General features: G+C 40.6%; 1 protein-coding gene across 4 annotated transcripts in view; it reads left to right on the top strand.

The window, feature by feature from the left end:
• EBF1 (EBF transcription factor 1) overlaps window positions 1-13,868 on the top strand; it is a 386,396-nt gene that overhangs the window by 304,653 nt on the left and 67,875 nt on the right. For all 4 annotated transcript variants that reach the window (XM_004737712.2, XM_004737713.2, XM_004737714.2 and 1 more), the window contains exon 10: window positions 838-964. In XM_004737712.2, the coding sequence (XP_004737769.1) occupies window positions 838-964 (127 nt within the window). The remainder of the gene's footprint in view (window positions 1-837; window positions 965-13,868) is intronic.

Raw genomic sequence — 13,868 nt, forward strand, 5'->3', positions numbered from 1 at the left:
CCAGCACCATCAGAGGTCAAGCAGTCAAATGCCAGGGCTGGATTTTTCAAAGAACCAGATAATGCCAGTTTTATGACCATTAATAACATTCCAGTTACATAAACAAAGATAAGAGTAATAAAAAATAAATTCTGCTTCTCGGTGTAATCTGATTGCCAACAGGGTTCAGAAATGAACGTTCTCATTGTGCACGTGGCCTTGCATAATGGACCAGGAATCATTCTGCCGCCCCCTCCCCAAACTTCCACTTCCCTTTTATGGACAGTCCTTAGTTCTGCCAGATCTCTAAGCTATTCCAGGGAGGCAGTTTCTCCTTTAAAGCTCTTTGATTGAGCCTCTGGTAGTTAATGCACCAAATGGTCTTTAGGGGTATTTCGTACGTGGGCTCTGCAGCTAATCAGAGTGCCTTGGCCCACTGATTTCCTACTTCTGTGTTTTCCACATGTTCAAGGGCTCAGTTCAAACACCAGGCCCACTAGCTTCTGGAGAGGCATGGCAGTGCTCAGCTCTGACGGGGGTGTCTGCCTCAAACAGAGATTTTCCAAAGGATATCCCGTAGTAGATGAATCATTCCATTAGGCCAGGTTCACTTTTCAATCCAGGAAGCCGCGTGCCTGCTGGGTCGGGAAACTCAGATAAAGTTGTTGTGGCTGTGCTCCGAGCGCTTGTAAATATCATTGTCAGTGTCTTTGATACAGGTTCCATCAAGATAGCGTGTAAACACTGACAGGTTAATTATGTGTTTTAAAGCTATGTTTATTGAGAGCTGATGGGAAGGCTGTGAAATGAGTCCTTTACATATCGCAGTGACAGTTTTCTCCCCACTGTCTTTCCCAGCTGATTACGCCTCATGCCATCCGCGTGCAGACTCCTCCCCGGCACATCCCTGGTGTTGTAGAAGTCACATTGTCCTACAAGTCGAAACAGTTCTGCAAAGGGACACCGGGAAGATTCATTTACACAGGTAAGAACCGTTGCAGATGGTGGACACAGAGCTTTTCCTCGGATTTGTGTGTGTTTTGCTTTATCTTGTATGTCTACATGGGCATTGTATTTTAAAATCTCATGTGCAGGGCCGTCTTTCTTTGTCCATTTCACCACATAGAGGACCAGATGACTGGCTATTATTGTTAGTATTAGTATATCATTATTTAAGACTTCATCTGGGTGTCCATGTTGAATGAGAGGTTTGGTAGAAGAAATTGGTTGGATACCTAAGCAGCAGCCTGAGAAGTAAGGAAAGGAGGAAGAAGTGGTAGACAGTTCAGTCTCTCTGTACGTTAAGCCATCTGTGTTGGGGTTTATTTGCTTTATGGAGTATGGATGTGCTTTAATGAACAGGACAACTTTCTTCAGCCTGGTCATAGCTGGGGAGTTGGTAGTTTCCTATTTCATTCTGGGTTGGTACTTCCTTCTCCTATAAAGTGTGTTTTGCCCTCCCTAAACAGCCTTGGCACACATAGATCTGCCTTGTGGTAAGAAGGTAGGGTTGCAGAGTGGAGGCAAATTGACCACCCCATCAGATGGAGAGAACCAGGCAGGTTCCCCGTGGAAATGCAAGCACGCAGCCCAAGCGTCCGTTGTGTATGTCAGGAGATCCTCTGATTGTAATGTGCTAACCGAAACACCCACGGATCTTTCTATAAATCAGATTCTGATTCAGTAGTCCTGGGTGGGACCAGAGACGCTGCCTTTCTAACACACTCCCAGGGGAGACTGTGATCTTGGTTCATGGGCCTCACTGGGAGTAGTGACATTCTAGGCCCTCTGCTTACGACTGTCATCCCCAGGTAACTGTCTCCAAGAACTCGTCCCACGTTTCCTTCTTCATTCAATAGAGGACCACAGGGCCTGACTAAGTATGGAGTGTAGGTTTCTTCCACACGAAGAAGATCCAGAGCAGTGAAGAGAGAACTCTCAACACATCCTAATTATAGCCATACAATTAAATGGACAGATTTTATTTTGCTGTGACATTTTACCTCAAAGCATCTTTCCTTTTTGTATTTTAATACCAGGAACAAAACCAACCATGCTTGTTCGTCTCAATCTCTCTCTCTCTCTCTCTCTCTCCTCCTCTCTCAAAATTATAAAAACAACTAATGTATTCTGACCCTTGGAAATGCCTCCCAGCCCTTTAAACAAAATGCAGGTTTGGTGCCTGCCTGACGATTAGTTTTAGTTAATTGAAAATTATAGGATTGACCCAAGAGGAAAATTTTGTTTGCACTCCAATCACTTTTACAAATTAAGGAAAATTACCACAATTTTGTTTAGCTAAGGTTTCACACTGAGTTCAAGAAATTAGCTCAGCCATCCCAACAAAGTCAGCACTTTGTTAGTGAGCACTTGAAAAAATAATAGTCTATCTGGAGTTCTGTGGTGTATACAAACGAAGCATAGAGAAAGCTATGATGCTTTATAGAAGTAGGCCAAGTGTTTTTAATTAGGCTCATTGGTTCAGCGTAAGTTTTGAAGAACAATCAAACTAGCAGATTAGCTGTTTCTTTTAAAGCTAGGATTTCTTGCCATTCATTTTTCCCATGAGAACTTCCACATAGCACTATTTTTTTTTTTTTTTACAAGCCTCATTATGGGCCTGCAGGAAAAGGACCAATTGAAACTTCTGATACTGTAACATTCCCCACCATCATTCCAGTGGATGGGAGTTTTTCACAATGTTCCTCACTGAACTCGGTGTTCTGGAACATATTACAAAACCACAGAGGCCAAATGTTTTCTCTGAGGAGTTTGGACTCTGTTTTTGGCCAAAAACATTTAGGCTTTGCTGGCTGCTTATTTACTCTGCTATTAAGAACAAGAAAAAGGAGAAGAAAAAGAAGAAGAAGAAAATGCCGGTGTGGTGGGAGGTACAGGAGGTAATCAGGCATGATTCCGCTTTGGTGACAACATCCCTGCCCATTAATGGTTCCATTTTGTGGTCAGGTCTCATTTAGAAGAAATTATTTTTAATCAGTGTTCAACAAAATATCCCCTTGAGCCACCTGGCCGTAAAAGTTTAAAAAAAAAAAATCATCCCCACTAAATTACTTAAGTTCTCAAAAGAAAATAGCTAGGGACCCATTATGATTTGGAATTTTTTTTAACCACTAAAAAAAATTGCTTTCAATTTAAGAAATAACGTCTTGAAAAACATGTATCATACAGGAATTAGGATCCAAGGTAAAAAGCGATGGATTTGCAAGTCCAGCAAAATAGTTAGGACTAAGAGAGAGAAATCCTGGGTGTGTTGCACGTGTGTATGTGTGTGGGAAATTTAAAGTCTGAGAACATGCTTCTTCTGATCTTGCCTTAAACTGTGGGAAACAGACAAGAAGACGTACTCTATTAAGCATTCTAGGAGAGTTCAACTTCCCTCCGCATTGGAGAAAGAAAATTTTGAAGAAATTAGCACAGAAACTTCTCCACTGATGGAGTTACCTGTTAGCTTGCTGGGATATTACCTCATTTCTAATGTAGGGGAATCTCTGTTAATTTGTCAGCTACACGTGGCCTCTTAATTAGCATTGAATGCCCCTACCTAGGATCACTTGTTCACAGCTGGTGCTCCTGATTTACTCAGTTTACCTCTATGCTTGTCACCACTGACCAACCAAGGCAGAGATGGTCATAAAACCTTTCTGTTCTTTATATCCAAACAACCCTTCAGGCCGTAGTGAACGTGCAGCCATCCTTTTCTGTCAACCCACAAAAGATCCCACTTCATTTTCTTTAACTTCCATAGCATTTCAAGATGTGAAGCTTGATTTTCTGGACGGGCTGAGCCAATGTCTTGTTTCTTAGTGGAATGTCACTTGGAATTTTTCCCTTAAAAAAAAGGCGGGGGAGGGGGATATCCAGGGACTGAAAACTCACAACCCCAATTTAAGCACTGTTGCAGTTTGCTGAGTGTGTGAGGGAGTTTGGGTGTGTGCATGTAGAAGTCTCTAAAAAATCCATACTTGTTTAAAAAAAAAAACAAAACAAAAAACTGAGACAGGAACAGCATGGCCTAATCTATGCAAATAAAGGCAGACTTTTTGGGACGGGAGGAAAGAATTTGACTAAACACAGATTGCCTGCAAGCTGGCTCCACTTGTGAGGAGTGGGAACGCTGCTCTCCATCATCGATTCTTCAGATCGGGGACACAGGGAATTCTCAGCCGCCAGATGTGCAGGTCTCTGGGTTCGCCCAGTCTGTGAGGGAGCAAAGTGAATCCCAACTTGATCAGAACAAATAGTACTTCCCAGATCCTGCTTATTGTGTCCTGTTATTCTTCTGTAAGAGTTTAAATTTTAAATAATGTTTCCTGATAGAAGGAAACAAAACCCCTTTCTAATGACAGGACTGTTTTCAAAGCCCTCTTCTGGGGTCTGGTCCATCAGTCCTATAGGAAGTAAATCCACCATAACCCCCCAGTACCACGGAAAAAGGTCTCCCCAATTCCTTTATTCTTCTCCCAGCTTGTTTTCCTGCTGTTGCCACATCTTTAAGGGACTTGGATCTTTTAGAATTGTAATCTCTCCTGCGAAGCTTTAAGCAACCTCAAGAGCTGATAAAGGACTCTAAGAAGCCTTTAAGATGCTTCTTCTAACTTCTAGAATTGGTTTCCCTGATGAGAAGTGGCCAAATCCAGTTTTGCCTCATCACTATTCTTTCTCCACTGGGAAGGGTGCCATCTTTGGAGAAACTGTGACGGGGAGAGTAAGCCACCAGGACGGTGTCTGACTAGCTCAGGTGGGCATGGAGAGCTATGGATGCCTGCTCTCCGTCAAGCTGGGGAAAGCCCCAGTGAATGTGGTTAGGTCACTTCTCAGATCATTCTGTCACCAAGTTCCACTGTTCTAAGGATTTTTCACCAAATTTCCCGCCCTTGTGGAAAAACTAACTCCAATTTCTGTATGTTAGTCTCAGAATTAACTTTGAAATGAAAATTCTTCCTGGAAATACTTCCTGTGTGTACCTCATGCCCAAGACAGCTTTGCATGTAGGTGGGGTCACTTTGGCTGAATGTACTCTATGGGACTTGATGCACCATGTCTTTCAAGTTTTTCTTTTCTCTCCCTGTTTATTTTCTTCTCCTTCCTTTTTTTTTTTTTCTCTCTCCATCCCCCCACCTTTTCTTTTCTCCTCCCATTCTTTCCTCTCTCACTCCCAAGGAGACAAAATGACCTAGTGATGAAGGGCTTGGGTTCAAGACTAGAAGGGGGTAGTTGAAACACTTAGCTCTACCACTCACTATGGAGGTTATTTTGGGGACATCATGTGATGGCTTTGAACCACAGTTGCCTATTCTTTGCAAGGGAATAATCCAGGGTTTGTTTTAGTATCAGGGAGATATATGTAAAGCACTTTTCATGAGCTAGTCTGAGCACCAGCCAGATACTAGTAGTTTCTATTGATAGATGATGGCCATTGTTCTTACATTAATTCATTCATTTCTTGCTGAGTCCCTGCCATGGTGTAAATATTTTACGTGTATTGTTTACCTTCACCATCATTTCCTAGAGGTCTAAGAGATGTCCTTTAGGATTTTAATAACAAAACAGTAGACATCCATAAATAAAAGAAACCAGTAACAGCAATCAACCACAAATAAAAATAGCAAAGTATGAATAAGGTAGCAAGAAAAAGAGATTAATAAATATGAATATAACAATTTTGATATAACAAATACTTTCTCAAGAATGGCCTCAAACAACGAATATTTTAATAAGGCAGCCCTGATTTATAAAGTTCTCTGGCACTGATTTTTCAGGAAAAACACACACGTTTCTTCTTGTTTCCATTCAAATTCCAGCTCTTCCTCTGGAGGCCATGGTAGCATGGGTAGGTCCATCACTAGCCTCCTCAACAAAGGTGGTTATGATGTAATCACTTTAATTCCAGGTTCAAAAGTTTCAAGGTCAGAAGGCTCTGTTTCTAGTTCTTGAAAACCTTCTCCAGAAATGAAGGCTGCCACCCTGGGGCTAAACAAAGTCATCGGTTGTAAGGGAAAGTAAAGCATTCATACCTAATGACTCTCATATTTGTTAGCCTCTTCCCACACTAATAATCATCGGGTTAGGTTTCGGAAAAGCCACTGTCATGGCATTACCCTGCATAGAAAGCTTCCCCTTCTGCCCAGTGTATGTAATATGTGGCCCAGCCCCCATGCTGGGCCAACTTCATGGCTTCTTGTGCTCTTAGCATCACTCAAACCAGTCTCCTCATTAGGCCTCGGGCTCACTTTGTAATTAGCAATGCAGGACATGGTAATTCCCCTGTAAGATCAGGCTCAAACTCTGTTGCCCTTCTGAAGTGTTTTCTGGCCACTTTAGTATAGTGGACAGAGCACTGGACTGGGAACAAGAAGGCCCGGTAGCCCCAGCTCTGCTGCTGACTGGGACACGTTGCTTCCATGGTCCACATTCTAGTTACTTCCATGTAAAATGAGCCAATTACACTAGGCAACTTTGATGTCCCCTATGGCTCATCTTAATTGACTAGAAGAGTTTATATCCTTGGATGTCTTTTGTTGCATGTGCTTAAGCCATTCATTTGTCCTTCACTTCCTTTGCCTTTAGATCTCTTGTTCTGTTCCTAGGTACACAAATCACAAAAAGTCCACAAGCTCTGGAAGGAAAGAGTCCTCCTTCCCTGATCTTATACTATTTTGTACACTGTGTTGAAGCAATGTGACCCAGTATCTTACTTGCAATGGATGTTCTCTAATAATTGATTGACATATTGCCCAGGATCAATGGATCCTCATTGATTTTTGTGCTCTAGATGACATGGAATGTAAATAAAAGCTGTTAATTAAGAATCTATTCCCTTTCACTTGAAGTTTTACACACAGGAGAACACAGTAGTGGGGTTTCTGTTAAAGAAAAAAGAGTTGGATCTGTATCATAAATGTTCTTCATTTTTTTGCCTGTAAAATGGGAATATTTTAATAATACCTTTATCTAAGAAGTAAATGGATCAATGTAGGTAATACAGTGCTGATCGTACCTGGTACAGTGTGAGTGCTCCTTAAAAGTAAACTCAGAAAGAGAGAAGCAGATAGTGTTTCTTTCGAAAATCATTAGAGCAAATTTTGGTTGACATTAAATACATGTCAGCTTTCATCATAATTAAAGAAGTTATCTCTTTCTAGTCAGTAGAGTAGGAATCAAAGATCTGTGTTCTAATTATAGTGATCCTTGCTGTTCATTCATTTAGCTTATAAATATTTTTGAATTGCCTGTTCTATTCTAGGCAATGTTCTAAACCAGTTTGGCCAATATTCTAAAACAGCACTGAGCCAAACAAGACATGATCTCTATTCTCATTGACCTTATGGTCTAGGAGGGAATGTCAACATTTCTAAGTTTACTATTTCAAATTTAGTTAAGTGTCCAAAAAGGTAGGAACTGAGTTCTAATAAGCATATTTTAAAAAGGTACCCAAACTGGTCAATTAGAGATATTTTTCCTCAGAAAAAGATGAGCTGAGGTTTGAAGGATGATTAAGAGTTAACCTGACGGTAGGTGGAGAGTGGGAGAGGTTGGGTAAAGAGAGTGAGTGTTCCAGCATAGAGGACATGTAAGAAGGCATTGAATGGGAGCAAATGTGGCATCTTGGAAGGCTGGAAAAATTCTAGTGAGGCTGCCAGATTAAGAGAGAGGAGAACAATGACAGAGAAGGCTGGAGAAGTAGGAGGGGCAAGCTTGTGCAGTCTTATAAGCCATGTGGAGGAGTTAAGTTGTCATCTTCAGAACAATGGGCAGTCCTTGAAGCATCTGAGAGGACAATGGACATGACTAGATCTGCGTCTTGAAAAAACAAAAGCAAAAATCTCTGGCTGGATGGCACATAGAAACCCAGAATGGATATTGGAAGACCTGTTAAGAGGTCACTGCAGTAGTCTGGGAGAGAGATTTGAGGACTTTAATTCAGGTGATAATGGGTGGAGATGGAATGAAGTGAGAGAATTCAAGAGGCATTGAAGAGGAAGTAGACTGGTCCTGGAGCTGGGTTGGACACAAGGGTGAGGAGAGAGAGGGCTTAAGGCTAGCAGGATTTTGGCTTCTTCCACCTAATGGATGAAGGGGCCATTCCTCCTCTGGGCATCCCCAGGGTCTTACGAGTATCTGAAAGAAAGAATGGGTATAAAAATGTTCTGCAAAGGGTAATTTCTACACATATGTTAATTGTTAGGAAGACAGGCCTAGGCAGACTCAGGGAGAATCAGGGAAAGGAAGGCATGAGTGTGTTTTCTCTTCTATCAGATTGTTTTCACTTAGGATTCGGCTGAGAGAGGGCTGTGTCATGAACACCGGACTAGCAGTTCTGCCTTCACAGTGTCCTAATTGGAAAAGATTCAAGAAGAAAGAAAAATGAACAGGCTGCTCCTGTCCACATGTCTTGAATATTACTCTAAATGAGACATTCACATACAAAGAAAAGAATTCAAGGCAGAGAGAATATTTATTCTTTTTGCTTTTGTGATCCAGAGGGCAAATCCCAAGCCTCTTCTCCTCAGCAGAAGGGAGCTTTTTCACAAAACGTGATTGCCCCTGATCTGATGTATGCTGATGTGACTGGTGATCCCGAACCCTCTGGTATTCGTAAAGTTAAACACTCTTGGTGCCATAACAGGGACAACGGCAACAAGAATCACTAGAAGTACCCATTGTACTTCTGTGACATCTATAAAATGAAAGCCGTTTCTGCGAAGAATAAAGCTGGTATGAAGGAAGCATATTATTTTGCATATTTTATGTACATACTTTCCAAGAAATATGACCTTTATTTCCTATTTGGAGTGGAGTGTAATCAGGACTTGAGTAGCTAGTGTAACAGGATCATTAAAAGGGATATTTTCACTGACATTAGAAGTCTAAATGGCCACTAGGCCTTATATACAACCTTGGCTTTTTCCTGTCTACCCGGAGTTAATAAGTGATAAGGCCGGGAGAGAGATAAATCACAGAAATCCCTGTCCAAAGAAAACATATTGACTACAGCCAGGCAAATAACAGACCATAACCAACGGCCCCATTCATCATTCATGTAATAGGGATATAAAGTATTTCCTACCAAAGAAACCATAGAAGGAAAAGGCAGATAAGCTGCCCCAATCTAAGGCATGTGATTTGGTTATTAAGGGACATGAACTATTTGTCACATGGCTTTAATCTTTAAGATGTGTGGCCATTTCTAAACTATAAATTTCTGGTCAGGGATTAGAAAGCTATTAACAATAAAGGTAGGGACGGAGTTTATATGTATTCTTGCCAACATAATGCAACACTAGAGAGTCTTGAACCTCTAATCTATTTAGCATGATATAACATGATTTGGTTTTCAAAGCCAATAAACTATTTGGAGGTCTTCAAGGCTTTTGTTTTTGTTTTTATCCAGCATCATGATAAATTAACCTTTCAGGTTTTTAACTGTATATGTTGTAAGTTTCTCTAACATCCTTGGCGGGGGGGGGGGGTGCGGTGGAGTGGGTAGCAAAATTAAATTTTTTTCTTTTTCTTTTTTTCTAAGGCTTATTCCAAATGTTTGGTAGAGGGTTATTTTCTGTTTTTTTGTTTTGTTTTGTTTTTGTTTTTGTTTTTTTTGCCCATGTTTACAGTGGTGTGGGTGCTAGTCTTCTGTTCCTAATTAATTAAGTGATATGGGGTCCACTAGAGCATTCAAGCTTGTTTTTTTTCTTTATTACAACGTAGTACCTAGTGATTTCAGATAATTTCAGAAATATTAATTGAAAAATTATTAAAATAATATTAAAGTCGCTCATACTTCTACCAGTTTTTAAAACATTAAATATTCAATAAGTGTTAACGGTTAATATTTTTAATGGCCTATGTCTTTCTTCTTTGTATGCATATATCTGCCTCATCACCAAAATAGGGTGAGACCTTACATCATAGTGCGTGATTCATTTCTCACTTAGCAATATGGAGGAAACATGTGTAAGAAAACATAGGTGATATAAATTTAAAAACAACTTTTAGCCTTTCATAATCATTCCACATCTTGGTAGACTCTTGGTAGAATCTTATTCCATAATCTTATCTTGTTGTAGCGTAGATACCTTGAATTTGGGTTCTGGTGGTCTCTTTTTTTCCTGAAAACCCCCAGCACAGATCAGTAGTCCTATACCTGCATTCTTTGGTGTACACATCAGTTGAGACCCACCAGCCAACCCCAAATGAGTGTGTACATTGCTCCAAAGGTCTCATATCTCGGGGTGCCTGATGTCTCAGAGGTTGGTTCCAGCTCCCAGATGCTCATTCAACTACAGAATGTGGAGCTGTGTGTTTTCCACTTAAACCCAACTTGCGGGTTTATGAGTTCCATAAATTTGCCCCCTTGCCCTATGAAGCAGTACCATACTTTCCATACTAAAAATGGGAACGTATGTAAGAGGCTTAACATTTCTGAAACTGAAGCAAGTCCAAAATAATGACAATTGTGTAGGAAATTGAGGTACCTCCCAGCAGCCCCCGTCCCCAGGATAGCAGCATTCCTTGCTAGAGTTTTGAATTCTTCTTTTCTCTTTTCTCACTGCTGGCTTTTCACCCTTCTGACAACCTTTCTTCAGTTTTATCTTATCATCCCCTCCTTTTCCACATTTTTTTTTTTTTAGCACTGTTGTCTCTTTCAATCTTCTTCCTCTCTGTGTTACTGAAAAGTAAAACGTTCCCCTCCCTGAGAATCTGCATGAGCCCGGCTCTATTATTAGCCCATTTTATAAGAAAACTTAGAGAGATAAAGTGACTTCCCCAGGGTAATGTAGTTGATGAAAGGAGGAGCCAGGATTTGGACCCTGGTCAAGGGAAACCAGAGCCTGCACGGCGCTAAACCTCCTGGGCTGCTCTACTTCAGCTCATTCATTTTTGGAATTATGTGATCCCCTCAAATTTGATTGTTGGTGATGGGAGACGGTGGGTATTTCTAGGACATGTGAGGTCTGATAGGAACTGAAGCCATATATATATATATTTTTTTCTATACATACTTTTTTTTTTTTGAGAGAGAGAGAGAGGGGGGGGGATAGAGGGAGAGGGAGAGAATCCCAAGCAGACTCCCTATTGAGCCTGAAACCCCATGTAGGGTTCAATCTCACCACCCTGAGATCATGACCTGAGCCCAAATCAAGAGTCATAGATTCAACTAACTGAGCCATCCATGCACCCACCCCTCTTTTTTTTTTTTTTTAAAGAGAGACAGAAAAAGGAAGCCTTTCATGTTTTAAACAAGTTGTATCATTATGAACGTAATGCATACTTATACAGAAAATTTTATCAACACAGAAAGTATGAAGAGATCCATTATCCCACCCCTCAGAAATAATCAGTATTAATACTTTTTAGTTTTCTAATATCTTTGTGTTACTCTTATGAATTTTTATCAGTATATCACAAGATGTTTATATAATTTTGCATCCTTCTTTTAATTTAAATGGTAAAAAAAAATTTCCTCTGCTAATTCCGATTCTTCCTAAGTGCATTTTATCAGATATACAATAGTCCCTTTTGTGGCTGCATCATAATTTACTTAGTCATTCCCTACTGTTGGAAAGCCACATCTTTTCTTCCATAGGACTTTTACCAGTGTTTGTGTCAGAGTAGAACATGGTCTTGAATATAAGGCATTCCCCCATTTTCCGAACATTAAGTTTTTCAGTTTTAGGAATAAGTGAACTGTGTACATATTTGTAGATACTAATGAATTATCAAATGTCTACTTATAATATTTCACACATTAATTTAGTGACACATGCATATTTGAAATCACACACATAATTTACAACATTTACAAATACAACTCTTTCCACTTTGAGGATTACACTTTTATTTAGACTTAGACATAAGCATTTTTGTTTGTTTTTGTGAAAACCAGAGCCACTTTAAATCCCTTCATATTTGGGGCACCTGGGTGGCTCAGTGGGTTAAAGCCCCTGCCTTTGGCTCAGGTCATGATCCCAGGGTCCTGGGAGCGAGGATCGAACCCTGCATTGGGCTCTCTGCTCAGCAGGGAGCCTGCTTCCCTTCCTCTCTCTCTGCCTGTGTCTCTGCCTACTTGTGATCTTTCTCTCTCTGTGTCAAATAAATAAATAAATAATCTTTAAAAAAATCCCAGGGGCACCTGGGTGGCTCAGTGGGTTAAAGCCCCTGCCTTCAGCTCAGGTCATGATCTCAGGGTCCTGGGATCGAGCCCTGCATCGGGCTCTCGGCTCAGCAGGGATCCTGTTTCCTCCTCTCTCTCTCTCTCTGCCTAACTTGTGATCTCTATCAGATAAATAAATAAAATCTTAAAAAAAAATAAAAATACTGAAATCCATCCCCAGAGAATTATTATTATTTTTTTAAAGATTTTATTTATTTGACAGACAGAGATCACAAGCTGAAGGCAGAGGCTTAACCCACTGAGCTGAAGGCAGAGGCTTAACCCACTGAGCCACCCAGGCACCCCCCAAGAGAATTATTTTTTGAGAGGCATGTTCTCTCCGCCTATTTCAGCCCTTTCCCGTTGGTGGGTCATATGTCATGTGTGATTCTTGGATATAGATTAAGTACCAAACCCCACAGTATGTCTGATTTGTGCAGACTTCTGAGTGGGCCTCCTATTATTGAAGGTTCTGAATGTGCAGGTGGAGACCATCCCATTCCTTTTCAGGTCGAAGAATCTCTGCCCAAACTTCTCAGTGGTGAGGGGGCAGCCAGAAGCTGGGGCTCCCTAAATTGAAGGCAGAAGCAGCAACAGGAGAGCAGACTCTCCTTGTGTCCTTGGCTCTTCAGCCTCCAAATGTCAATGTTCATCTCTTTCCTGTTAATGTTAACGGGGGTTCACGTCTTTACATCTTGGGTGGAAGACCTGACCAGCTTGGCAGAGCTACCTGGGATTAGCTTCCCGGTTTGGGTCCAGAAGTCCCACCATCCAGTTAATGGGAAGTTAACTTAGATCTTTGTTTAATGCCAAAAATAGATTCACATTTAAATATCTGCAAGGAATAAGGCCATCCAAGTGGTTCTACATATGTATGTTGTTCCCTTGTAGTGTTAACTGATTATTAAAATACTCAGTGAGACACAGCTGCCTCTTTGAGGTTATTGGAAGGTTTGGGTCCCAGAAAGTCCCTGGGGGATCTGTTCTGAGTGAGGTTATACATCTGTATCTCTCCAGTTTCTTCAAGACTAGAAAAATGAATCATTTGCATTGGCTAGCTCAGAAGACACAGGAATCTCATCCAAAAGCTTGAAAATTAAATTTATAAAATTATTAACACCAAAGCTAAAAAATTATGTGACTTGTCAGAAAGTTCTATGTCAAGGCCAAAATACAAGCTAGTCTGGGTTCCTGAGCCCCTGCATGTCTCAGCTTTGTCTTATGTCTATGTAATTAAGTCAATTTAACTTCAGTGTAGTTTTTACAGTTGACCAAGCCTTTCCCATTCAATTCTTTTCTGTTAACCTGTGAGGTAGCTTCGTTGTCACTGTGAAAATTGGGGTTTAGAGGGAGGTGAAGTTGTATATTTAAAGTCATTTAGGTCACTTGGTGATAGAGCTGATATCAGATTCATATTACTCCAAATGATTAGTTATACTATAAGGTATCTCATCTTTTTACATCTACAAAATGGACTCATACTACTTTTACTCCATTTTTTCTTTTCTCTCTCTCTTTTTAAGCTTTCTATGGACATAATTCACTAATTAGATTGGGGGCTTCTAGAGTTTTAGACTGCCATTCTGGTACTGACACATTAATTACATGTATTTTATATGTAACATTTACCATCAGCTGATATGATCTGGATTATGTCTTTGTTTACTTGTGTATAGTCTGTGTCTCTCACTAGGATATAAACTCCATGAAGGCAGGA

The sequence above is a fragment of the Mustela putorius genome, unplaced genomic scaffold (genome assembly GCF_011764305.1).
Source record: "Mustela putorius furo isolate JIRA1106 unplaced genomic scaffold, ASM1176430v1.1 tig00000145_pilon_pilon_pilon, whole genome shotgun sequence".
Lineage (NCBI taxonomy): Eukaryota > Metazoa > Chordata > Mammalia > Carnivora > Mustelidae > Mustela > Mustela putorius.